The sequence below is a fragment of the Gallinula chloropus genome (genome assembly GCF_964237585.1).
Source record: "Gallinula chloropus genome assembly, chromosome: 7".
Lineage (NCBI taxonomy): Eukaryota > Metazoa > Chordata > Aves > Gruiformes > Rallidae > Gallinula > Gallinula chloropus.
Genome location: NC_140092.1, coordinates 24,921,920 through 24,948,904, shown reverse-complemented (window position 1 = coordinate 24,948,904; position 26,985 = coordinate 24,921,920). Strand labels below are relative to the sequence as shown.

The 26,985-nt window shown below is 41.0% G+C and overlaps 1 protein-coding gene across 3 annotated transcripts in view; it reads left to right on the top strand.

The window, feature by feature from the left end:
- The window catches only part of TLL1 (tolloid like 1), a gene marked incomplete at both ends in the record, with an annotated part of 126,930 nt that overhangs the window by 69,783 nt on the left and 30,162 nt on the right, over positions 1-26,985 (top strand). For 2 of the 3 annotated variants that reach the window (XM_084266795.1, XM_084266794.1), the window contains 7 exons: positions 3,695-3,873; positions 5,625-5,730; positions 8,539-8,663; positions 14,740-14,855; positions 21,837-21,939; positions 23,239-23,355; positions 24,411-24,556. In XM_084266795.1, the coding sequence (XP_084122921.1) occupies positions 3,695-3,873; positions 5,625-5,730; positions 8,539-8,663; positions 14,740-14,855; positions 21,837-21,939; positions 23,239-23,355; positions 24,411-24,556 (892 nt within the window). Of the gene's footprint in view, positions 1-3,694; positions 3,874-5,624; positions 5,744-8,538; positions 8,664-14,739; positions 14,856-21,836; positions 21,940-23,238; positions 23,356-24,410; positions 24,557-26,985 lie in introns of those variants that run through there. The other variant, XM_084266796.1, reaches the window with a different exon arrangement.

Genomic DNA, 26,985 nt, shown 5'->3' with positions numbered 1-26,985 from the left:
GCCATGGCAAGCAGATGTTGTGGTCTCTGAGGTTTGTTGTGTTATCATGTTCTGAAGAGCACAGCTTTTTTAAAAAGTGCAGTATTGACTGACACTGATTCTCTCTTCCTTCACATTAATTTAAGAACATTGTTGACAGTAGCTGTATTATGTAGAAGAATGAGAGTACTGTTGGAAACATTTCACTTTCTCTCTGTCATTCTCTGATCTTCGCTTGCCATCATTGGTCAGCTAGACTGATTAAATGGAATTAGAGAGTCAGAAATAGTTACTGTCTCCAACTGTTGTCTGGAGTAATAAAGATTAAAGAGATGAGGAGCTTTAAAGGCCACCAGTTGACTCAATTTAGGGGGCACAGGGGTCTTGGCCTTTTGCCAAACACCTGGGGGTCAAACCTATGATACTGCGAATAAATTTCTTTCCTAGATTTATTTACTTATTTTGGGCTTTGTTACCCTTTGATTCAGTGCAATTGTTGAAGTGATCAGAATCCTGTAGCTTAAGCCAGTCTGGTGCTTAATGTGACAAAGCAAATCCCAGTGACCCTCCGAGAGCATGCACTGTGGCAGTCATTTTGAGGTGTGGTGTTAATTCTGATTTTCTTTGGTGTCTAAAGAAACAATAATTTTGTTTATAATTTCTGGGCAGTACTCAATATATTTCAAGGAACCAGTGTAAGGGAATTACTGTACTCATCTGGCTGCTTGTTGTTAGAAGGCTAGTGTTAAAACAATAATTCTCTGTGTCGGGTGCTCAGCGTTAGAGAATCTAGAGGAATATTCTCTAAAAAGATTGTAGATAATATTTTTCCTTCTGAAAGAAAATGTCTTTCAAATGTTTCAGATGAGGTACCCAGATTCACTGCACGTGTTTTATAATGTCCAACCACCCTTCTTTTTACAACTGTAATAGTAATTTTTTTTTTTCCAAAGACCTAAAAATCTGATTTATGAAGTACTGCTAAAAGCATACAGAAGTGATCTTAAGCACTCTGTTCTTGAGAAACAATCACATTTTTGGTGGTGTTAATTGTGTTTGGCAAATTGGTTGATTAGTTATTTATTTACCATATTTTCTTATTAAAAACAGATTATGTAAATAACTTCATCTGCTATACTAGCCATCTTGTTGTTCTGCTATTGCACAGCTCTTCCCTGACCTTTTCCAGGATACAGTCCTCAACCTTAGAAGGTTAAACCTTTTTGTCCAGATGAAGTAAAAATGGCAGGAAGAGACAGACTGTAGCTATATTCTTGCTCTGTTCTTTTGCCCTTGTTGTGAACGATGTCAATAAAAGCAGAGCTGGAGACATCACAGAGGGTACTATTTGGAATAATTATTTATTATTTTGTTCACTTTTTCTCTTTTCTCTGTTTCTCTCCCAAGTACTGCTATGCAAAAATTATACTGAAAATCTGTGGAAATTTTTAAGCCACCAAATATGCCTTTGGTAGTTGAAGCGTGTAATGTGCGTGAAATCAGGAACAAAAACTTGTTAAAACTACTGAATTTCTATTAAACAGTCTACTGCCTGCAGTCTTAACAACATATCGATTTGCTTTAAGTGATAAATATTGATTAAGGTTATTTAGTTCTGCTGTGCAGCTTCTCATTGCTGGAGTTTCTGCACGGTCGGTAACGTGACGGCTCAGCAGAAGTTTTTAAGCAGTTTTCAACTAAACGATTTCTTCCGCCTTTTCATAATTATGCATAACTATCCTAACTTTCTTTGCATCAGTCTCTGGCACTGCTGTCATGTGTTGTGTTCAGAACATAAAGATTTTGAATTACAAATTGAATTCTGGGTTTTAAACAGGAGCGCGCAAATGTGTTGAGTGCCTGTTTTGCAGGACTCAGTGGAACTTAGATGGAATTCAGAATTTGGATGGAATGGAGAACTGGATACATTCAAAATTCTTGATGCAGTTCTCCTAGGCAGCTGTAGTAGTGCTTTCCTCTATAAAGTAATTTCTGTGGCCTTTATAATTTGGATATATTACCATTTTTTTTTTAATTCATCTATCCTTGCTTTTAACTATTAGTGCAAACCCATTATCTACTGGCTGATGTCAGGGTTCCTGAGCTGAAAAGCCATGGCTGTACTTCTCTAATACTCGTGATCTAAAATTCTGCTTGTATTAGGTGCTAACAAAAATCAATGAAGAATTCCAGTGAAGGCTGACCAACCAGCCAACTAAGCCAAGTGGTCCCTCTGCCACCACAAAACCTGAGGAGGAGAAATCAGTAAACATCTGTAGGATTTGATCTATTGTTGGCTCTACTGCTCCCATGGCTGCTCTTCCTTCATTGTCCCCAGGGGCACATGAAGGGTAGGATCAATCTCCACGTTAGCATCATCCTTTTCGAGGACCAAATATGTTCTGCTGTGTAAATGTTGCATCAGAAAACATGGGGTGGGTTTGTTGTTGGGGTGGAGGTTTTTTAAAGGGGGAGGAGGAAGAGGGTAGAGGTGACCTGCTTGGTGCGATTCCATTCTGTCTGATGGGCTGCAGAGGTAGTAAATTAGGCTCCTCTCGGGAAACCTGTCGGCGGTGGCTTGAAGTATTTAAGATCTTCAGAGGTGACAGGGAATTAGCTTATGAAACCTGAAGTTGTGTTCCACTGTGGTAGGATTTGCTTTACTCTCTCCCCTTTTGCAAGCATAGTCAGCAGACAACTTTTTCTAACCACAAAGCAGGCATCTCGGGTACATGCTTGACAGTACCAAGGGCATCTCTGTTCTGTAAGTTTACACCAGAATCAGGGAAGTGCAGTGGAACAGGAATGGAACATCAGAGCAGTTGCAAAGTAGGGTGTTTGGGGTTTTTTTGGTTGCTTTTGTTGTTTTTTTTTTCTCGTGAAAATATAATGTTCTGGGATTAAGGTTCCTATTGCCAAAAAAACCCCAAAACAAACCGAGGGGTGGGAGAAAATCAGTCTGTACATACCCAGAGCATTCAAACTCCTAATACACCATTGTTGCAAATGACATTGTACGCCACCCACATACAGAGGAACGAAAAATGGGGATTGCACAGTGGCAGCCCAGGACTCCACATCACATTCAGGATATCGTCTATCCCTATTTCCAGCAGTGGGACTCTTAAAGGACTACTATTTCCCTAGCATTATTCCTGCAACCTTTACGGATGGAAATAATGAGATAGGGTGACTTTTCAGATAACAATAAAGGAAACGTATCTCAGCTGAGTGACCAAGAGTCTGGTGAGGGCTGTCAGAGCATACATCAGAAACGTGGCGCAGAAGAAACCTTGCCTTGCCTTGTGCTTTCTGCATTTCTCTGAGTGCTTTTTCAGTGTGTATGGGTGAGAAAGTGGTGTCATGCATGGGGAGGTGACATTTCCTGTCAAGTTCATTGATTCATTGGCTGAAAAGATGTTCCTGGGTCCTTCTGAGATATGAGACCATGAATGACAATTTGTTTGATAGCAGCTAGCATCCTTTAAGAAGACACCGAATAAAGCATAAATAATCCTGTATGTTTTATTTACTAGCTATTCTGTGCAATAAGTTGTTCTTGCACTATATCTAGAGTTAGGAGAAATGGCATAGTGCGTTTTTCCTGCTGGTTTTTTTTTTACTATAATGTTTTTTCTTATTTTAACTGAATTTCCTATATGGTTTGTAAAGATACGCCTGAAAAATTTAATCTGTGTTTGTGTTTTAATTGCAGGTGTTGTTCTTATGTGGGTCGAAGGGGAAATGGTCCTCAGGCTATATCTATTGGCAAGAACTGTGATAAATTTGGTATAGTTGTCCATGAGTTGGGTCATGTCATAGGGTTTTGGCACGAACATACACGCCCAGACCGTGATGATCATGTCACCATCATTAGGGAAAACATCCAGCCTGGTGAGATATTCTGATGAATGGGGTTTTTTTATGGGTTTTTTTTTTTGGGGGGGGGTTGGGAGATGGGGTGGGGATGGCACTATTTGATGATTATTGGTGTTCCTTTCTCTCTTAAAACTGAATGCTGAAGAGCAGAAATGTACTGAATGGACAAAATGACCATTTATGCCTGTTAGTGTTCTTATCCAGACTGGTCTCAAGCTGATTCCCAAATGAAATACTGCTCCCAAAATGCAATCTTTTCTAAAGATCTAAAGTAGCAAGGCATTATATTGTCCAGGATAGATGCTCAAAAACTTTGAAGGAAAACTTTGCTCTGAAAATTGCTATGTAAAAGTTGCTTTTCTGTGTTTGAGAAAGGGCTTTTCTTTCCTAGTCTTTACTGAATGATAAGTAGAAACGTGTCAAGACCTTTTTAGCTATTAACCAAGAGGCTTAGACCTGGAAGGGAAGCTGAGGATTTTGAATCTCTGACAGATGGGCACTGTTCCCACTATTTCCAAACTACTGGTTCCCTACAGAGCTTGCAGCTTTAGCTAGTGACCTAGGTGTTGTTGAGACAAAGCATCTGAGGAGCCTGAGATAACATGAGTGTTATCTCTCTGTTAGTCTAGCTGGTGTGCCCACACTTGTGTCAGGTGAACAAGATGGAAGGGGAACTAGGCATGTATCATTTGCAGTGTTCATAAATGTGCATCCCTCAAAGAGGGGTGGAATCAGAAATTGTCCAATGATGGCTTGGAGTCTGTTCCTATAGAAAATTATTTAAGACAGAATAGATTTGAGATCCAATAAATCTTTGCCACCTCAACTAGGACTTGGAAGACAACTGGCAGCTGATACACACTCCCAACAAGTCTCTGATGTCCTGAAAGGGCAGGTGCAGCTAAGCATTCCTTCTGTTCTATCTGTCATGGACGTGTGCTCTTCCTGTTTGCTTTTTTCTGTGTTGGGGACAATGAGCTGCAGTGACATCCTCAGCCTTCTGCTATTTCCTTTCAGTTGTCTCTAATTTCTGCCTGAAACTACTTCTTGTGGCATGGCAGGAGCTTTTGCAGATCACTAATAGGGATCAGGAAGTGATGACTACCAACACATTTGGGTTCTGTTCTGCAAATGATGTTGGTTAATAAAATGTTAATGCCACTGCAGGTGTTTTTGCAAGACACAGCTGTGAATGTGAATTGATAAAGGGGGTTTTGCATCTCTTAGAGTATACTGATTAGGACAAAGACCCTCTGGTTTGGAATGATGAACTGAGTATAAGTATTTGTTCCTCTTCCGCTTTCATTAAGTTGCCATAGCTGGCTCTTGAAACTGTGACTTTGTAGTGTTTTTATCACGTGGAGGCTTGGAAGCAAAGTCTCTTTAGTGTGTTGAGTCCAATGAGCCTACAATGAGGAGGGTTCTTCCAGGGTCTCTGTGGTCAAAAATTATTTATTTCTGGAATTGAGAACCAAGCCAGTGGATTCTACATGAAGTACACTGTAATGTGTGGGGCTTTTATGTGGCTTAGTTGAAGGAGAACAAGCTTTCTAAAAGCCAAAGGAATATGAGGAATCTGATGTATGTTTTGGAAGACATGTCTTCTCTCGTGGGTAGTAAAAGTGCACAGTTACTCCCAAAGGGCTAAGAATTATAAATGTCATTGAGACATGAGGTGGGGATCTTGGTTGCTTTTCTTTTCCTGGTTTGGTTTTATCTTCATGAAAAAAGATATTAAAGAAACTCTAACTATTCATTACTTGTAGGTCAGGAATACAACTTCTTGAAGATGGAGCCTGGAGAGGTGAACTCCCTTGGGGAGCCATATGACTTTGACAGCATTATGCACTATGCCAGGAACACCTTCTCAAGGTTGGAGTCTCAGGTTATACCTTTTGACTTTTAATTCTATTCCTCTTTGTGAATGTTAAGAGCTGTGCTTTTTTAAGTGTTCCAAAATCACTTAAAATATCCCTTGAAATAGAGTTTTCTTAAAGCAGTCAAAACACAGCTTGTTTATTTTAAGTCAGAATAATGTCATTATATTTTTAAACATGTTTTGTTTCTGTTCAGATTCAAAGCAGCCTTTTGATCTTCCTTCAGTTCTTTAGATTTTAAGACAAGATAATCTGGCAGCATCATTTCATAATACTCTCTTCTTGTCTCCACAAAACTTTGAATTCAGCAAAACCAAATGAGTGGAAGGGTTAGGAGTTTTGTGTGAAGCATCCTCTCTTCTCTTAAAGAGAAATCTCCTTTGATGTGTAACATCTGAGTAACTGTGGATTGTGCAAGTGGACTACATTGCAGTATTAGGACCGCTACCACGCAACCCACAGCCTTTGCTCAGGACTGCAGTTAGTGGAGAAGATGCTGAGAGGTTGCTTTTACAGATTGTTACTGTCATCAGAACGATGTAAAGACTTCTGCTGGTTTTTCTCCAGCCTGTTGCAGGCTGACCTGTTCTCAGCTCCACAGTAACTCATGTGGGGCTTAATCTAGAAGTCTGCATGGTTGTGGGGTTCTGTTCAATGAGCTGTTCTCCTTCACTACTCTGGAGAGCAAGAGATGCGGGAGCCTTTCACCTGCTCTTATATTTCATACCAAGTTACAGTCAGGCTGATTACTCTCTAAAAATGAGAGTAATGTAAAATTAAAAAAAAACCCAAAAAGCCGCCGAAAACAACAAAACCTCCTAAAAAAACCAAACCAAAACCCCCAACAAAAATTGTTTGTTCTAAAAGTAACGTGGCACAAGTACCAGGTAATCTGAGGCTCCAAAATAAACTTAAGAACACTGGTCTTTGCACACTGCTTAAGCTTGTTCTCTCAAATATATATTACATTATTTTAAAAAAACAAAAAAACCCCCTACCAAATAATGTATGCAGCATACACATAATTCACCCTTGGCAAAGCGTGAAGATGAGCCACATGAGGCAGGTATTACTCCCATTGCTTAGTCCAGTTACGGATACGTTACCTTAAGGAAGAGATTAAAAGAATTGGTATGAAATAGAGTAATTTAACAAGCTGGAATCCCCCTGAGCCCTAGGGCAATATCAACATTAAGATAATTTGATTTGTGAGTCCTGATCTCACCACTTTCTGAGCTGGCTAAAAGTGATAGTGCCATGAGTAGGCATGCCCTGCCCCAAGGTGCAAGAGGTTGTTACTTCATCTTGTTTGAAAAAACCACAGCAGCAAATCTTTTGAGGTCATTTATTGATTAGTACTGATTTATCCTGAAAGCATAAATTGTGATGAGCATGGAGTATTGCCAGCTGCTTATTGCTAGACTTTACTCCCCCAGATATTTAGTAGGAAATCAAAGTTCCAGTCACACACAGGAGGATGTGTTAAAAGTGTTACAGGTTGTTCCCTTATTAAAGTCCTAAAACTTTTAATTTCTCAAATTTTGTGTATGTGAATCCCATCAGTTCCAGGTTGGACTAAAAATCAGCGGAAAATAAACTGATACAAGCACTTTTTAAAAAATAATAATGTGCCTTATTTTTAAGTAGTTTATTTCATTGTTTAGATTAGGGTAACATCCCGACATGATTCTGTCCTAAGGAACCTGCTTTGGCAGGGGGATTGAACCCATTGAGCTCTGGAGGCCCCTTTCAACCCCTATGATTCTGTGATTTTTTTGGTGGTATTTCTAGTGATGCCACAAGAAAACTGAGTGGGTAAAGAGAGCAGTATGTACCTGCAATACCCAAAATTTAATATAATTTAAAAAAAAAATAATAATCATTAATTTTAAAAAAGCAATCTGTATTTATAAACAGTATTCCTAACTACAAAGATCCTTACTGTTCATTTATTTTTGGACCAGTTTTACTTTTCAGTAAAAGCCTTACAAGTATACAAGATAGTATAAAAAAGCTAAAGAACAAGAGAACACAGAAATCTATTCTTCTGTTGGTTTTTTTTAATTATTATTTTAGGGATTTTCAAATTCTGTAGCATGATACTAGAACTTTAGTTTTCTACCTCACTTTTACAATTTATTTAAGTCTACCAAAATATTTTGGAACGTATTCAAAATTTCCCAAATATATATATAATATATCTTATAGTAAAGCAAACAGAGGGTGGCAAGCAAGCATTTGAGTTTTAATAGCAGCAGTGGCTAGAGTTAGGTCTGTTACAGCACCTGGCAGAATGAGGGTTTGTAAATGTGCCTGATTTGACCTGCCCATGCACATGTAAATTAGGCTTTGACTTCCCTTCAAAACATTTTTAGGAACTTTGTGATTAAGAATTTTGTGGTAGGGCCTAAATTATGTTTTTTTTTATGTAATTACATATTAAAAAAAAAAAAAATATATATATATATATATCAAGAGTTTAACAGCAGTGCCTTTCCTGTGTTCTCTTAATTCTAGTAACAGATTTCCCTCCTGTGGTCTAGCAGAAACATTAAAGCTGAAATGTTAATTGATTGATTGAAAGAAGATTTTTTTTATACCTTTGCATGAAGTTTGACAACCTAAGGAATTTTCACGACATGTTTTCTGTATTTAAAGTTGTGCAGTTTACCCTCTTATTTATGCCAGATGTGAATTCTAGATTTACAAAATAGTGTTATACATTCATAAAACTCAGTCAGTTTTATGACAGAAACCTGATAGGGGTTTTTTTGGGGTCTATTTTTATTTTTATTTTTTTTAGGGGCATGTTTCTGGATACCATTCTCCCTTCCCGTGATGATAATGGTATACGACCTGCCATTGGCCAGCGTACTCGTCTAAGTAAAGGAGACATTGCACAGGCAAGAAAGCTGTATAGATGTCCAGGTATTGCACCATAAACAAAAAAAACCCCACATACTAGTGACTGTTTGACTTGTTTTTCAAGAGGAATGATAAACTTTTGAGCCAGCTGCTCAGTAGTCTGCTTCTGTGTTGGCAGCTGATGTAGGAAGTTCAAGAACTGAATCATAAAAGCTCTCGTAGGTAAGGTCTCCGGAATGCAAAGCAGTTAAGGACAGACAAGCCATGTGAAACCACACTTAATTTCATGACACTTCAGGTTTTGTTTTCGTTAGTGGTTCCGTGACAAGAGGACAAAAAAAAGCTGGTGTATCTGAATTCTAGTAGAATGCAGAAGGAGCAAGTTAAATGATTGCCATTGCCTCTGAACACGTCACGGGTTTTGAAAGTTTGACAGACAACAATCCAGGGCAGCTAAGTTGTAAAATCTTTTATGGATGAACTGGTTGGATCTTAGGACAAGCAGTTGCAACAGCTGCATTTAACATTTTAACATCCTTTGCCTAGTGCTATCCTCCTATAGTGTCAATGCGTATTGATCTTTCGTCTCAAAATAGTGCTGGGGTGCAGTTGCTGTCTGTCTCAGAAGTATGAGTAGCATGTCTGGAACCACCCGGCGTCAGCCCTGTGGTTCCTCTCTTGTGCTAGTTCTTCCCTAAGGGCTGCTGGAGCGATGGAAACCTCAAAGCAAAATGATTTACTTTCCTTGCTGCAGTGATAGCCCAGACCTCTCGTGTGAACTGGAGCAGTTCAGAAGTGCCACCTCTTAGAGCTGCCAGCAAGGTCCTGTGCCACATGAGTTTTACAGCCCTCTGGCTCCTCCTGGGAATTAATGACATCTCAGTAACTGTTTTAAGTCGGATTTTTTTTACCACCTGATCAATACAGGACTAGAAAAAAGGGATCAGGACTGATGTGATGGAGCTGCTTCAGATCTGTATCATCAGCAGTGGGATCTGCTGAAGGTCGGGGGCATCCGATGTGCATTTGATGTACACTGTACAGCTGAAATGTGCTTTTCTTTGTGCTGTAAGTACACTGAATCATCATCTCCTGCGTACTGAGAAACATGCACAGTTTCTGGGCCTGCCAGAGGAGAAGCCACTTAAACACATTTTCTTTAACAGCTGTTCCTTTTGGAATAATTTTTGCTTGTTTCTTTTGGTACAGAAGGTGCTTGAATAATGCCGTTCTTCTCTGCAGCATTATTTCTAGTAAGGTTATAGGGAGAGCAATGATTTTATAAACATGGAGAATACATATATACTTTGATAAATGACAAATGTTGGAGACAAAAACAGTCTAGAGAATCAAAACCATCCTGAAAGTAGCTAGTACTTTATGATTACACTAACTTAAGAAAGGAAAAGACCCAACAGTTCTAGTCTAGGCCGTTTATTATGTGTGTAACACCCAAACATGCACTTTCAGTCAACTGAAAAAGATGCAAGGTGCTTTTTGAGGTTACCTTCAGATAGTTGTTCAGAGAAAATGTCTTGTTCATTAAAACCTGTTAATGATAAGCTATCTTTTTTTTTTCAATGCCTTGAGAGTCTTGCTGAAAGTTAGTCTCACAGTCTGGTGAGCACACGCTGTAAAAGTAAGTTATATTTTGCAGCAGCGGTGAGCAGGCTTCTGAGAGGTAATAAGAAATGATCACTGGTTACAGCATCATGCTCCTGTCCTGGTATTTGGCTTCGGCAAACTTTGGGATAAAAGCTGTTGGTTTCTTTAGCTTTCCTTAGATGAGCCAGTCCACAAATGCAGGAAGTTTTGAAAGAGAATAAAAGGCAGGAGGTTTTGCTGCAGATTTTAGAATGTTAACATGCTGGGTTTTTTCAGTTAATGTTTTTAATAGAAGCTGCAAAATGGAATAACACAGCACAGACACCCAATAAAGCAAGTAGCTCTCTGAAAGTTACTGGGTACTTGTGATCTAATAATTTTTCCAGCAAACGGACTGAAAATTTAGCTCTTGATGGTGTGAAAGGAATCATGTGATTGCTGCAGTCCCAAACAAGCCCCCTGACACTGGGTGGCTTTTGGGGGATGTTCTGTATATCCTGTTTCAGATTAAAAATGTTAATAGTGAATTCTGCTTATGATAAAACATTGGTGAATAGTTCAACCATTAACAACATCCGCACTGTTTCATGTGTGTGTTTGTGTGGTCTAATGTAATACAGTGAAAATACAGGATCAGTATTTTCCAGGGATATGTGCTTCTGTGGCAAAGGGTTTTTGTGGTAGTGTGCATGTTTTGTTTGGAGTTCTCATTGTTCATGCAAGCAGTTTCTGGATTAAGAAGCCTCCGGTGTTTCCTGGGGCTTGTGCAAATGAAGTCGAGCTCTGGGTTGTTGGAGAATACAGCTGATTCTCTGAGCAATGAAGCAGCTGAACCTCCCAGATCATTTTAGTGAGTCAGGATACCCAGGACCATTATTCAGGAATGGGCATAGGGATTGAGAAACTGCTTTGAGTTTGGTGAAGCCAATGCGTGAGGTTTGGTAAGCTGTCTTTCATCGGATGAGGAAGTGCTGGGACTCAAGAGCGTAGCAACAGGTTTTTGGGTTTGGTTTTCACTGTTAGGATTTTTGTCAAAGGAAAACATAAATGTGGATAGGGATCTGCTATGTTTTAATACTGAGTTCCATTGTTATGTGATAAACTGAGAAGGAGAAAGTGGTTGACTGATATGAGGGTCCCTCAGTCTTATTTTGAACTCTGAGTGTCTTGGCATTTGAGAATTGATCGTGAACTTCAAGGCTGAATGTGTTGCGGTAGTTTTCGCACTAAGAGAGCAATATAATATGTTTTCTTCTGGTGTAGCTAAAATTTCAACACATAGTCCTGTATAGAAATTGCAGTCAGCTTGAAATGTATATGTATTTTTTTATTGGAGGAAGAGAATAAGAAAGGGAAATGATGGAGAAGGATACTGCTAGGCTGAAAGGGAGGAAAAGAAGTAAGTTGGTAGAGTGGGACTGAATGATGGATGGAAAAGGAGGTTTATGAGAGCAACTGAAGGTGGATGGAAGAAGTTCAGCAAATTTACAAATTGCCAGGACCTGTGACAGGGTGTGTGGAAGAGGTGGTGGAAGGTACTTAGCCTGGCTCTTTTTTGTGTTGTTCCCGCTGTTCCTCGGGTGCAAATTGCTCCCGTCTCTGCTACATTAGATAAGAGTGTTCAGCATTATTCACTACATCAGGAGGATTAAGGTTTTTAGACTAAAACCTTTTCCCTTTAACTATAAAGAACAATAATATCAACAGTAAACCAGTTTAAGTTTTGAGTTTCACAGGTGCATTTATCAGTACCAGATACTCTTAGGACTCTGCACCAGCTATATATGGCATGTATGTATAGAGGTACAGACTCGGGTCTGAGTGAAAAATATTGAAGGCTGTGATTCCCTTTTTAAAAGGGTTAGCTTAAATTATCTGCATATGACATCATGTCTTTGCTAGTGCTATGGACAAAAAAATGAGAGCTGGTTCCCTACGTGTCTTGGAGGATTTGTGTGTTGTCATATGCATATTTCCCTTTACTCCTTACTGGAACCTGACAGTCTGTGTAGACCAACCCAGAGGTGTTGTATGCACGCGGTATAATGAAACACTGCTGCAGAGTTCGCTAGTTCGCTGTATAAGCACATGATCTATTGAGACCTGATGATCTCTCGAGGTCCGTTCCAAGCCCCCTATGATTCTATGATCTACCCACTGCCCGGTTACCATGCCTGATAGCATTTTTGTCTGGTTCTATACTTCACATCGTGCATTGTGTGACCCGATAATCGATATTTGGGTGTTGGAGTTACAGTTAACTGAAAGCGATGGCAATGTGTGCAGGAAAGATTAGACTGACAGCATTCCATATCTCTCATCTTGTCATCTGCTCGAGGCTTGCTTAGTCACTGTAGAGTTGGTGAAATGGGTCTGGCTGGAGCAAACACAGTCAGAATCCCAGAATTATTGGGATTGGCAGGGACCTCTGGAGACCCTCAGGTCTGACCCCCTGCCAGAGCGGGACCTCCTTGAGCAAGCCACACAGGGCAGGATGCAGGTGGGTTTGAATGTCTCCAGAGATGGACACTGCCCAACCTCTCTGGGTAGCCTGGCCCACGGCTTTGCCACCATCTCAGTAAAGAAGCTCTTATTCACGTTAGGTGGAACTTCCTATGTTCAAGTTTGTGCCCATTGTCCTTTGTCCTGTACTTGGGCACCACAGAACACAGACTGACCCCTCCTCCTGACCCTGGCCCTCAAGGGTTTCTCAGCATCGAGAAGCTCCCCCTCAGTCTTCCCTTCTCTGGACCAAACAGCCCCGTGTCCCTCAGCCTCTTCTCACGAGAGAGATGCTCTTGTCCTCCAATGTCCTGAAGCCTGGAATATGTGTGCCTTGTGAGAGCACACAGATGCACGGTAGTCTTAATGAAGTCATGCATGAGGAGAAGGAAAAGAGGGGCTCTAAGTACTTGGACCCCCACAGGTCTTTCGAGCACATCTTCTGTGCGGGCCATCTCCTCCTCGAACTCTGCTTTCCTCTGCTCCTGAAAAAGACTATGTTTTTACTCTTGGCTTTCTCCTACGTGCTTTAAGTATGCGTTGTAAGCTACAATACAGTTCACTAGTTCTAGGGCAATCCAGTACAGCAGCCTGCAATTTGTTGAAGTTTGCCTTCATCGCTGTGTTAAAAATAAATTGTGGTTAATTATGGATATAGCCTTTTCACTGAAAGGGCTTTGTACAGGAATAATTATTTAGCACTGAATACCTTTTGTGTATGTGTCATTTACCGTGGCTGCTGGCAACTTTTAAAAAATAAACTCACGTTTTTTAAAATGAGGGAGAAAAAGCACAGGGCTTTTTCCCTTTCATTCCTAAAGGGCATGGCAATGCTGACGTTAACTGTCGATTTTTGGGGGGTCACACCAATCTTTCTTTTCTCTCCTCGTCACAAGAACCATTTCTGTGTCAACATATGTAACGCTGTGAATGCACCTTATGCCCAATCTTACAGCGTAATTGTCAGATTGTGTCTCAGACTCACTGAAACAAGACAGCCTCTACAGCTGTGTTTTCTGTCCTTGTCATAAACAATCTCTTCCTTTGTCCCCTTTCATTGAAAGACTTTCCGGATCATTTATAATTCATGGAGACTCTGACGATACAGAAGTTCACCTGCTGGCAGTGGCAGCACTGTAATTTGGAAGCACGGCAGGGCTGATTACTCTGTCAGTCATGGGGTCGTATTCTCAAATTCACATCTCTCATACCACACCTGCGAAATTGGTGGGTGAAACAACTTGATTAAGGTCAAAACAGATGACTGACTGAGGTGTGACACCCTACCAGAATCCATTTCAGTGGTGGAGAGAGGCAGGAGCTTCCAGTGCTATGTTTTAATGTGAAGGGGAATTATTAACCAGGCTGCCAGCAGCTAGTGGCATGATTGATGGGTGAGATACAGATGCTAAGAGCTCTGATAATAGAGAATATAAAAGCCTTTGGTATTGTAGGACTTTATATTTGCTTTTCTTTATTACTTACATCTCCACTAATCGCTGCTGCAAGAGTTTTTTGTTGAATATAGGATTTCGTTTTCTATACCAATATGAATGAGTGGCTTTAGGTCAGCTCAGTCTCTCATGTGGGAAGACTACTAAGTTAAATGAAACCACTGACAAAATTCCAGTGTTGTGCTAATTGTGCCATGCCAGCTTTTGTTTTACTTTGGGTTTGGTACTTAAGAGATGTGTCTGAGGGTGGAGCTAACTTTTTTTTTTCACCAAAAGAAAGTTATACTCATAATTTTGCAGTTGATTGATAGGGGTGATATTTTTAAGACTGCTGTAATTTTGGTGATGTCAGCAGACAGCAGTGAAATAGTTCATGGAATAAAAACATCCCATGTAAGATGGAATGAATGTCAGACTGGCTTAAATCATTGTTATGAATAAGAAGTAAAATAGCGAGTCTGTTTCCCATTCTGCATCTGCAGCGAGTTAAATGTGTTGTGAGTAGATATTGGAAAGATCCATTTTTCTCTGGTAGGCGCATTCAATGTGATATTTTTACTGTATTTTGTTTCTTTCAGCCTGTGGAGAAACTCTGCAGGAATCTACAGGCAACTTTTCTTCTCCGGGATTTCCAAATGGTTATCCTTCCTACACACACTGCATATGGAGAATCTCCGTGACTCCAGGGGAGAAGGTATTTTAACATTCCCTCAGCTCCACGCAGATGCTATTTTCCAAATAACAAGTTGTGTTTCTTTAGCTCTTCATTTAAATTTAAACTTTGTATAATAACTGAAAGCAATGGCATGCCATGAGAAATGGAAACATGAACTTTGTGCTATTGACTCGACTATGGTCTGTGAGCCACATACCATCTATTCGGTGGCTGTCCATGGGAAATGAAGGCTGGATTTCAATCTGCTACATGTTTGTGTCATGAAATCTTTTTACAACTGGCTTCGAGGTCAGTTGGTGGCTCGGTGTAAAGGTGGAAGAGATAGTGTGGACTCCTGAGTGGTCTCTTCTCCAGCATGGGCTTGGGTGACCGAAGGAAACTCTGTGGGGCCGGTGGCTGGGCTCTGTCTAAGGAAGCTCTTGGTATGTTGGCTGATGTGTTTCTAAAGTAAAATAGTACTAACACTGGGAGGAAAAAACCCTGTCACTATAAGTGTTCCCTGGTATCAATTCTAGCGTGTATGGCTTTACTTTCTGGGCACCAGTTTTAGTGGAAAATTGGAGGGGAGTGGGAAGATTGGTTTGGTGAGGCCAATTCAGGGAGAAAAGTGTGCCATCCTAGTGAAAGCTAAACCCGTTCTTCTTGTGTACGTGTTCAAAGCCTGCTAGCTGAATCTTGCTTGAAATTGTTGGCTCTAATGTTTGCCTGCCTCAGAATAAATCAAGATCAAGGGAGCCTTGGGAAATTTCACCTGAGACAAAAGATGCAGGGAAAAACCAAAAAAGGAAGTAAGTATCTTTACAAGAAGTGGTGGCTGATACCAAGCAAACACAGCCCAAAGACTGTTAACCCAGAACCTAGCACCAACCTCAGTACTGGAGAGTCCAAAGAGGCAAACCCAGTGATTGCCCCCAGATATTTCAGCCAGTCTCAGCAATGGTGTCCCACCCTATGCTGCACATGGCTTCCTCCTGATTGGGTTACTTTATTTCATGTTTCTTTCATCTCAGGGTCTTCACGTACTGATAGATCCTGAGGAGCTGTAGAAACATTTGCCACTGTGGGGGATGAAAGCAAAGTCATCTGGCAAGCGTTCGCTGTCCTCTGGGCACGAGCCAGAGACAGGGGAAAATAAACACACCCTGTTCTGTGAGGGTGTGGGTGGCTCTGCAGGTTGGCAGAGGAAAACAAATGAAAACAGATGAATAAGAGAAGATTTGCACAAAAGATGCAAATTAGTCTGGATAGGTAATTTTATGTTCCCACTATTCATGCTGCTTCTTGGATGCTGCTGTGAAAACAAGGAAAATGTCTCAGATTTCTGTTCCTTGGTTAGTAAAACTGCCTACAATTATTATTAACTACCTATAATTACCTATAATTATTAGTGGCTGTCCAAAACAATGCATGAGTTAGGAAATGGTCCTGCTTAGCATACTCCAACTTAGTGTACCCCTATCTGTTGAGGTTAGTGTAATATAGGTGCAACACCCGCTCCCCTGACATTATTAACCTTCAAGGTTGCCTCGGAACTTATTAGGAAGGAGGATGTTTAGGAGCTTTATGGCTGAGCGGGTGCCTGGCATTTCAGCTGCTTATCACCCTGGGATGTTCTGTAAATGCTGAGCCTTTTGAAATAGGGTTTAACTTTTAAGTTACCATTAACTCCAGTCATCCTCCCACAGTTTAACATGCTCCAACTTAGTGTATGTCTATTTGTTGAGGTTAGTGTAATACGGGTTCAACACCAACACCATTATGTCTTGAGATTGTAACCACCGTTGGAGCTGTATTATACTGTACAACAGCTTAATGGGGGAAACCACCATCTTTGTAAGAAGACGAGCCTTCTTCCCATCTTACCGCCCACCCCAAAGGGGCCAAAATATGAAATGCAGTTTTCTAATTGACATTTGCTGTGATGAGTTGTGTATGTAGGGTGCTGTTCAGACCCCTGTCTCTCATAGTCTCTATTTATTTCAGTAAGAACGAAGTAAATGATATTGCTGCTAACATCAAAAAATCTGTTTTGTCAAGTGGTGCTCCTGGAGGGTATTGTCTGTCTTGTGATAAGGACCCTATTTGCAGTGAGTACTTGATGTGAACAGCAGATAGCAGGAATGAGGTCTAAATCTTAGCCCCCGCATATATCATGGTACCTTGGGCATGTTGTGCTCGATCCCAGATTTTCTCAGTAAATGATGATAACATAATCCCCTTATGAAGGGAAAATAAAAATATATTTTTGTTCCTTTGTTTGCTGCTTTGACCCTGATAGAGCTCAGGAATGTTGCGTGGAGGTTGCAGCATGTGCAAGTACATCACATCGTGTTCCGAAATGTCAGCGAGCACTTCAGTCACCCAAAAATAAACTGAAAAAGCATCAGTCCAGATTGTCTAGCTCTTGTGTCTGATTTATTGAGATTTCACATTGTGCTGTTTGAGTGTAGTTTAGAGGACGGACGTTTTAGCTATATTGCTACCCTTCTGATCTTTGATGGCAGGAGCTTCTCTGGACAGGATGGCAGCTGTGCACACTAGCTGCAGCATTCCCTTTATCAATAGACACCATAAATTGCCAGGCTGACCTAAAGTGTGTGCATCCCTATTACTAGAACCAGGTGATTCATTCACCTTTTACTTTCTCTCAAGATTTCAGACCATGCAGTGAACCGCTGTACACGTTACATCCATGCACAGAAAAGTATCTGGGGAAGGATGGCCTTAGTAACACAATAAGCCTTCTTTCTGCCAGGGTGAATCCCACCTTCTGGCGCATAGAAATTTTGCTGGCATAGGAAGTTGCAATGGGGCCAGTGGGTCGGGTTCTTTTTTAATCCACCTTTTTGAATAGGTTGTGCTACTTTTCAATTTTCCTTAATGATTTATGTGAGTGATAACATAGGACAGGTAGATCCTTGGCTGATACTGGAAAGAATGCCAGCTGTAGAGAACTTTGCTTAGCACTATGTGGTGTTTGCTGTATGTTTTGTGCTTTCTTGTCCCAGGAAGTAGGAGGTATGATGCATTCCCTAAGGCTGTGGTGACACAATTGAACCTGCTGTGTAATCAGCAGCTCCTTAATTGTGCTGACAAATGCCCATTGATTATTTTTGCTGTGAAGACTTTCAGCCAGGCTGCCCCTTTGAACAAGCTCTGCCTTGCCTGTGGTTCTGTGTAATGCTTTGCAGAATTGCAAATCAGGTTCTTAAACATATTTATACTTGTTTTGTTCCCAGCCATGAGTCATGCTGTGCTGTGACTGATCGGGGCTCTGCCTGTGTAGAGTGAATGAATTCTGGTCAGTCGATACCCTGGCACTCAGAGTGAGAAAAGGCTGTGAAGGTTATACCATCGAGCCGAGGAGGAAGCTCATGAAATTGTAATGATTTCCATTTAGATAGCAGCATCTGAAACAGTGACATGATCACACCTAAGTAAAACCATCTTTTCCCCAACTCTATCCTGGCAAATCAGGTTTGGAAAAAGGCAAATTTCCAACTGGAAAACAGAGAAATCTGATGTTTCAGCTGTGTCATGGAAAATTGAAAGCTTGTGGCTAGACTGGTGAGAGACCCCCAGGCTCTGCACAACTGAGCCAATGGCGGAGGTATCGGATGTGGCTTCCACGAATTGCTTCCAACAGACCCTGTTTGCTTAGTTTAAGCAGCTGTGGAAAGTAGCCTGACTTACCCTGAGCTGTCTGCATCTCCTCCAGGTAGAGAAAAAAGGTTCCCTCTTGTACACCCCTCTGCCTGCACAGCTGGTGTGAGGTGGGCATGGGTGGAAAAGGACAAGGAGACAGTTGAGGGCAGAAGGGTTTTCAAGTAGTATGGCTAGATACAGACATAGATACCCACAGTGCTAGAAACTCCGGGAAAAACAGAAGGCAGGAGTTTAGAAAAGATATGAACTGCAAAGTAGATGAGAATAATAAAACCTTTGTAGCTGGTGAGGCTTCTTGATTTGAAAGGCAGGCTGAAGAAGAAACCGTCTGCAAAGGACAGACAGAATTGCTTTGTGAGTCAGAGAACATATGGACCTGTCTCCTACCCTCAGAAGTAGACTCAGGTAGCACTTGGAAGTTAAATAAAATTGGATGCAGAGGGAAGCATAAAAGTGATTGTACTTTAGCCAGGTCTGGGTGTTTCTCATGGAGAATAACATTGTAAGTGAGTGGTTTTGGAATTCTGATAATATTTATGCATTTGTTGTTTCAGTACATGTGCCTGAACAGGAAAGGCAAAATGCTTTGCTGGATAGACATCTGGGAAGAGGTGTACATAAGCTAGGTGAAGTTCGAGAGGTGTCGCAGTAGGCAAAAGCAAAGAGGTGAGTTGTGAGGTTCAGTTTCCGTGAAGGATCGGCGTGGGAAGTCTGCGTCCAGAAAGTCAGGCGGGGAAGTCAAAACAGGAGGTGTAGCACTTGGACTGAGAGAACCGTGAGAGCATGTGGATGGGCGCAGCCACAGTAGCCTAGTGAATGCCAGCTGAAGGGGTCAACTAATGCTTTGATGCATGCCGGTTTTAGGTAAACAGCGTGGTAGCCTGGAAATCGGGTAGCTTGGCACTGGAGGATTCCTGTCAGTTTTCTCAGTAACACTAGACAGAGGAAAAAATGCCCCTGTTTTGCAAAACTGAAAAGAAAAATATCACTCTACACCAAGGCATCTGCCATGCTAAAAGCATTTCAAAGCTGCTTCCAGGATGTCCTGCCAGACAGTGCAGTGTTAGAGACAGGCTGCTGTTTAAGCAGCCTTTCGGTGGGTCTTGTGGTCATGGCAGCAGCTTGTGGGTGTAAATGTTTGCCTGTCATCCTGGTGTTCAGCTGGGGTAGAGTTGATTTTCGTGTGAAGCTAGGAGTGGACACAGCCGGTACAACTGTCCAAACCAGCATGCCAAACCACATAACGTATGCCTAGTATGTAAAGGAGGCTGGCCAAGGAGGAGAGGGTCGCTGGGCATCGGGGTTCAGGGCAGTGAGCAAATTGGTTGTGTATCACCTGCTTTGTATATTCTTTTGTAAGTGTTGGTGTTATTTTCCTCATCCTTTGTTGTCCTATTAAACTGGCCTTACCCCAACCTACGAGTTTTGCTTTCCTCATGATTCTCTTCCCTATCGCACTGAGGGGGACGGGAAAGGGGGAGCAAGCTCAGCCGGGGCTAAACCACAATAGCTGTACTCAAGCATCAGGACAGGTACCCATTCATTCAGCGCTGCCCAGATGGTCCTTGGCATGCTCTGTGGCCCATACCTTTATCCCGCAAGGCTCTGGCTGCCAGCATAAAGTACCTCCCTGTGCAGGATTGCTGGCAGATGTTATGTGTAGCCTCACAGATGTTTTCTGTTTCCCATGGCGCCGTGGTGGTAGAGGTGAAAGCTGAATAGAATCCCCTGTGAGCATGATCTTCCACCCAAACGGCCAGCTGCAGGACTAGGTGCTAGGGGAAGATATGCCCTCTTAAGATTGTGATGTAAAGTTTCCTATTCTCCCTTGAAAACAAAAGATGTTTTTCAGAATGTAATAACTTGTGTGGGTGTACTTAGGGTTTGGGGTTTTTTTGGTGGAAAGTAAGGGAAAGCTAGACCCTCGCTCACCTGATGTTAAGAGGCATAGTGTTTGGGTATGGCAAATTGTCTCCATTTTCCATTGTTTGGTGAAAAGCCTCATTGCATCTCCCTGCCATCCCACCTACATACCTAAGGCACTGAGGCTTACCTTACCTTTAAATTAGCTTCCTCCAATTTATCTCTTAAAATTAAACAGCATGAAAAAGTGATGCCTTTCTGCTTTAATATTGTACTAGGTTGACTTTGGAGAGGCATTGTGTCTTCAGAAGAGATGAAGATAAACCATTTGTCTGACTCTCTGGGCCCATTGTTGCAGTTCTGTTGTAAATTCCCCTCCTTTCAGCTGACTCTCAGAGCTGCTTCACAGACTGCCAGAGAGATCCATGTTTTTGCCATGCAAGCTGTTTGCTACTGTGCGGCAATTAATGGTTGTTTTATGATGGCAGTTGTGAGTTCCTAGGATCAAAGCTAAAAATAAAACCACTTCTATGCCCATATGTGAATAAAGAAGATTTTTTGTTAGTTTGAAGTGTTTATTAATCTACTCTGAGGAACTGATTTGGAAGAAGAAGAATTCTTTTTCCATATACACTTAAATCCAATTAAAGGGTATGAATTGTAAATGGTTTTATAATACAAAATATGAATGATTTTTAATCTTCCTGTTTGGACTTATCCCTGAAATTGCAGGACATGATGCTGAGACTGACTGTGGTGGTTTGGCACTGACTGGAGGGCAGACATCCACCTAAACTGCTCTATCACTCCCCTCCTCAGCTGGACAGGGGAGAAGAGAAATACTGAGAGGCTCAGAAGTTGAGATAAGGGCAGGGAGAGATCATTCTGCAATCATCATCATGGGCAGAACAGACTCAGCACAATAAAATGCATCTAATTTATTACCCAATAAAACCAGAATAGGATAATGAGAAATAAAACCAAATCTTAAAGCATCTCCCCCCACCCCTCCCTTCTTTGCGGACTCAACTTTATTCATGATTTCTCTTCTTCCTCCCCCAGCAAGAGGCACAGGAGTAGATGGGGATGGGGGCTTTGGTCAGTTCATTATGAGTTGTCTCTGCTGGACCTTCCTTCTCAGTGGAGGACTCCTCACAGTCCTGGTCAGTCAGGGTCCAAATTGCAGCTATTATGCCATCCCATGATTCAGGATGAATCCTACCCCTGTGTTAGAAATGCAAGCTTATGGTGATTTAGGATTAGTATTTCTAAACCAAATTAGGATAATGGTCAAGGGTAGTTTCCAAGCAACTTTTATTCTCTATAAAAAGTAATTGAGGAGGGGTTAAGGTAAGTGTTGGAGTTCTGTTACTGGTGACCACTCTGGCTTCAATTCTGCAGAATGCTGTTGTGATAATTTTCTGGTACTAACCACACATGACTTAATTAGATCTTCTTCTCTGATTGCAGATTGTTTTAAACTTTACCACCATGGACCTTTACAAGAGCAGCCTCTGTTGGTACGACTATATTGAAGTAAGAGATGGCTACTGGAGAAAATCACCTCTGCTTGGTATGCAACGGTTGAATGCTGCGCTGTCCATAGCTAACGTGATCATTGAATTCAGCGGACTTGCTTGCCGTTGAACCCACAACAAACCTCTTGGTTTTTAGGTATCTAGAGTGCATCTAAACTTTGGAGTGGGGAAAAAAAACTTTAGATGGCCTCAAATAAGTTGCTTATTGGGCTTCAAGCCTCAAGCCTTCCTTTCATTGCAGCTAGCTGCTACCCAGCTTCATGTACGGAAAGAGGAAAGCTGCAACATGTGCATCTTTTTGCTTTGCTTGTGGGGGTTGAGAGAGGAAATTGCCATAGTTCTGTTCACAGAAATGGGGAAATAGTTCACTACTGGTAAATCTATAGAGGGTGTGATGAGAAATTTCAGAAAGCATTTGATGATCACGTGCGCTGGTTGACAGCACCCACTGTGACCTCTGTTCCCATATGATTTAAATTGCGAGTGGAAGATTATTTCTGTTTCTCCTTTGCATCTTCTTCTCCGCTCCCACAGGGCGTGAATCAAGTCTTAGAGGTGCAGTGAATGGGCAGGAAGTTGCAGCCAACCTCTTCTTAAATCAGGGGGTTGGTGGGGAGATTTCACAGCCTGTAACGATGCTGCCCAATACAGAGGCTTGGTTTGACATCCCACAATCTTCTCTGACACTGGGGAGCTAGGAAACATGAGTGTCCCCAGCTTCTTGGGTTAGTTTCATTGTTGCTTTCAGAATGGAGACCAGTGTTGTTAGCTAGCACCCGTTTTCTTGTCCATAAAAAGAAGAGAAAGAAGAAACGATTAAACTCAGGCAATAATTACATTTTTCTGCTGTTCCTTTCTCTGTCACCTAGACAAACAGAAATTTCACCTACCTAGGCTGCATATAAGAGCATTACAAAGTCTAGGGTCATTTGGATGTTAGCCTTTAAATCTCTTTGGTACCTAGACATGTTGCGTGGTATTGCTATGTCCTAGATTATAGTCTTCTCCTCAGATTACTACTCACTTTTCCCTTCCAAAATATCCAGGTTTCTATGTATAGAAACAACCTGTTTTCTACTTTACCCCCTTCAGATTTTATACTTGGACTTGTGAGCCTAACTGCAATGAGAAGAAGCACCGAAACCTTTATAAAATATTTGTGTATTAGGTCCCAAAAATATGCCAAAATGTGTGTGCTTAACCATGAGCGTGTGAATAGTTCCGCTGAGCTGGTTGTGCTGCTCCTGTTTATAATGTTAAACACCTGTATAAATGTTTGCAGCGTTTGTCTTCAGAGGCGGCAGAAAATGCAGTTACTGGTTGCATGTTTTTAGGCAGGTTTTGTGGTGACAAACTGCCAGAAGTCCTCGCATCCTCTGACAGCAGGATGTGGATTGAGTTTCGCAGCAGCAGCAACTGGGTTGGGAAAGGTTTTGCAGCAATTTATGAAGGTAAGCCTCTTACGGTCTTAGAAACTACTTGGTTATGGAGAAAAAATATTAATTGAATGCCTTTAATATAAAAGATTTAAAAAAACCCCAACAAACAAAACAATCCAAAATAACCTAACACAAAATCAGTATTTTATTACTATAAGAGGCAGTAGGGGTTAACTTACTGAGCAGGACTGTTTGAAGCTCCTTCTGTGATCGGATTTCAGATGACCTCTTTTCCAGGGACACCACCAATAATATTTATAAGCAGTTTTTACCAAGCCACTTGATTAACTAAACGTGCATGTTCTTTGCGTTTTGTGCATGAAAGGATTTCTTTGAGTACTTTCTGTTTATTCTTCAGAAGATATGACTTCAGTTTTCCATATGCTCTGGGATTTCTTAATAGAGACACCCCCACGCTGAGCATATTCACAAGCCAGCGTTCACCTCTTTAAAATAGAGCCTGTTTTCCTGAATAGTGAGTCGGTGGTAGTAAACTGTATTATTTAACTGCATAGCATAATCTTTATCAGTATGGACATTTATTTTTCCATTAAAAATGTATTATTTGCATTAGCTATTTCTTCAAATTCAGTCTAAGCTTGAAGCGATATTCTGTGAGCTAAAATATGTCATCGAATATGTAACTTATTTGTTGAATGCCTTTTTCTAAAGGCTAGCAAATATTAATGAAGAATGTTTATTTGACGTATGTCAAATGTGAAAAAAGTAAGACCTAATTATTCTGACCTCTTAAAGGTATTCTGTAAAATGTAGAGGTTTAGATCATCTGGGATTCCAACGCCTTTCTGCACGGTGACTCCAAATATTTTTGAATACTCTAGGCATGTTTTGAGCTATTAGGAATGCTGCATTATATTCAGTAATGGATATACCTACGGTGGTTTAAATGGACTGTGTTTTCAGTAATTTGTCCTTGGTAGAATTTCTCAGTCTTCTCCAGAAGAATCTTACCGTTACTCTTAAAAAGGGGTGCATAAAAATAGCAGTTTGGGCATGGAGAATAGAAAATGTAATTGTGGACAATGACAATTTTATGCTTCTATCAGCTATCTGTGGAGGCGAAATCCACAAAAACGAAGGCCAGATCCAGTCTCCCAATTACCCTGATGACTACAGACCAATGAAGGAATGTGTGTGGAAAATAACAGTGTCAGAAAACTACAATGTAGGATTAACCTTTCAAGCATTTGAGGTAAAGCCTTTTAACTAATCTCAGAAAAGCATCTAGTGGATAAATGACAGTGACATGTAAGGGAATCCTCATTAACCTGGGAATAAATATAAGGATTCTCTATCAGAAATAAGCTCAAGAATCCAGTTCTGCTCTCCAAGCAACCTTTCTTTTTTGTACAATTTTTCAAGAAGATTAACCATTTTCTATGTTGTCTGTGCTATCTGAATGATAGTGGTTAAAGTACTGAAAATAGTTGCAGTTTAGCAAGTATAATCCAGTTCAACAAGGCTGCTTTAATATTCTGTTAAATAATAAGGACTTATTTTTAGCTTTACTAAATCTTATTGTTGAAAAGGAATGTCTGTTTGGAAAGAAACTGCTGTGGTTATCGGCTTCTGTTTTGAGAAGAAAGAAGGAAAAAGAAAAATAACCAAGCCCTAGTAAAATTCCATTTAGAAACCTGTATTTAGAGAGGGAAATAAAAAGCCATAGAGAGTCATACTTGCATGTCTTTAGTGTACATCTTGCTCTGCATAACATCGCTAAACAGCGGTAAGCTATTGTACAACAAAGAAAATTAATATTTTATGTCTTTTTTTGTATATATACATGATACCCTGGTTTGAAGCTTGTAGATAAATTTACTAATGCGCTTTGAGTTCACTTGTTTTATTTCAATATGCCTCGCCAGTAATGACATAGAGAATATTTATTTAAAGAAACCTAAACTTGCTGGCTCTGTGCTGCACAGATATAAATACAGGCATCATAAACATAGATACAGTTTTCCAACCTGTAACTTTAGTCTTGCAGGCAGAATTCAGGGGTATGGCATGTTTGTGCTATGATTGATGGATGACTGTTAGATAACAAGGGACTTTATCAGTGGTTACAAATATAAACAGTGGAAACTTTAGTAATTTCAGATTTTTTTTATCCCATTTTCCCTTTTTCATATCCTGAGTTAATATCAGATCGAGTGCTGGCAGGATCAGCTCTACATGCCCCAAGAGTTTTCCAAATGCCATTCATACTCAGCGTTCACGGTGTCAAGGTTACTGTTGGAAGCAAACGATGCTTTCCGTTACTTTATGCCATTTACTGACTAGGTGTGGAACTTTTGCAGTCTCCCAACATATTTTTGCTGCGATCCCAAGAGGAAAAGCACTACGCTTAGTGTAAGAGACCCCACGCGGATGCTCCGTGTCGGTCTACACGTATGGTATGCTATCACTTGAACTGACCCCAGGTCGATATCACCTCTGGGAGAATCAAACTTCCATCTCTTCAGGGCCTTTGTCTGATCGCCAAACGATGGACTGTTTGCAAGATGCTCATGCCTCACCATGTAGAAAATCATTAGAAGCAAAGGACCATCAAATGAGAACATGGTTTATTAGGTTAGTGGGTAGGACTGTAAGAAGAAGCATCCAGTTTTTCCCCAGGCTGTTTAGTATTATGGCACTCTCTAGAGGTGAAACACTCAGACTGACACCTCATAAGGAGAAAGAGGAAATTGAGCAGAATTACAGCTGGGCTGTAGTCTCAAGTTCAAGGGAGTTAGTGTCTCTGGTAGATGTGTTTTGGAAGGAGAAAAAAAATAAATCTCTACAAGTAGGGACTTTAAATGCACATGCTTTTCCAAGGAGAGTCTGAGCTGCGATTCCAGAGTGGCAGCATGCCTTGAACACCAAATGAGGTGCCCCGGAATAGCACAAGACTTCTGTTATATCTGTCTTCTCGGTGTTTCTTACTGGTTCATCCATAGGGCTCCCAGCTGAGAAGGAGAGTTGCTTTGGAAACTGCTCTGAAGGGCCCTGCCTAGACATTCATCATTGGGTCTGAGGTCCAAGCGCCTGAACGTAGGTGTTCTGGTTTTTGGTACTAAGTCCCTCTCTGGACTGAATCCTTGGTGCACTGCCCAGTAAAACAAAAAGTTGTTTAAAAATCACAGTTGTTCATGCCAGCTGAGATCAAAAAAAGTAAATGTCAGGCCAAAGAGTTACTGCAGTGTGTTTGTGAGAAAATTACTTCTCTGTCCTTTGAAAGGTACAGTTAAGTAAGAGGAATTCTCATTATCCATATATAATGCTAGAAAAAATAACTGTATAAATAACCTTCGCTCTGAAATGAAAGCACCAGGGAAGCTGAGAATTTCAGCCTGTATCAATGAGTCATGGTGTTTTGCCTGCTGTGGGCAACACATTTTCCACTAAGCGTGGGATTACCCATTCTTATTTGGCTGCCTGATGGGGAGCTGCACTTCCCAGTATCATCCCAGGTGACAGCAGAGATGTTTGGGCTGGTAACTCAAATCTTCTTTTTTTTTTTTTTCTTCATTGTTATAGTCACCTTTATTCTGTTGTTCTTGGAAAATTAGATTGGATCATCAGTTTGGTTTTTTGCCAAGAGATTTTGTGGGTGCAGTGTCTCACCAGCTAAGAAAA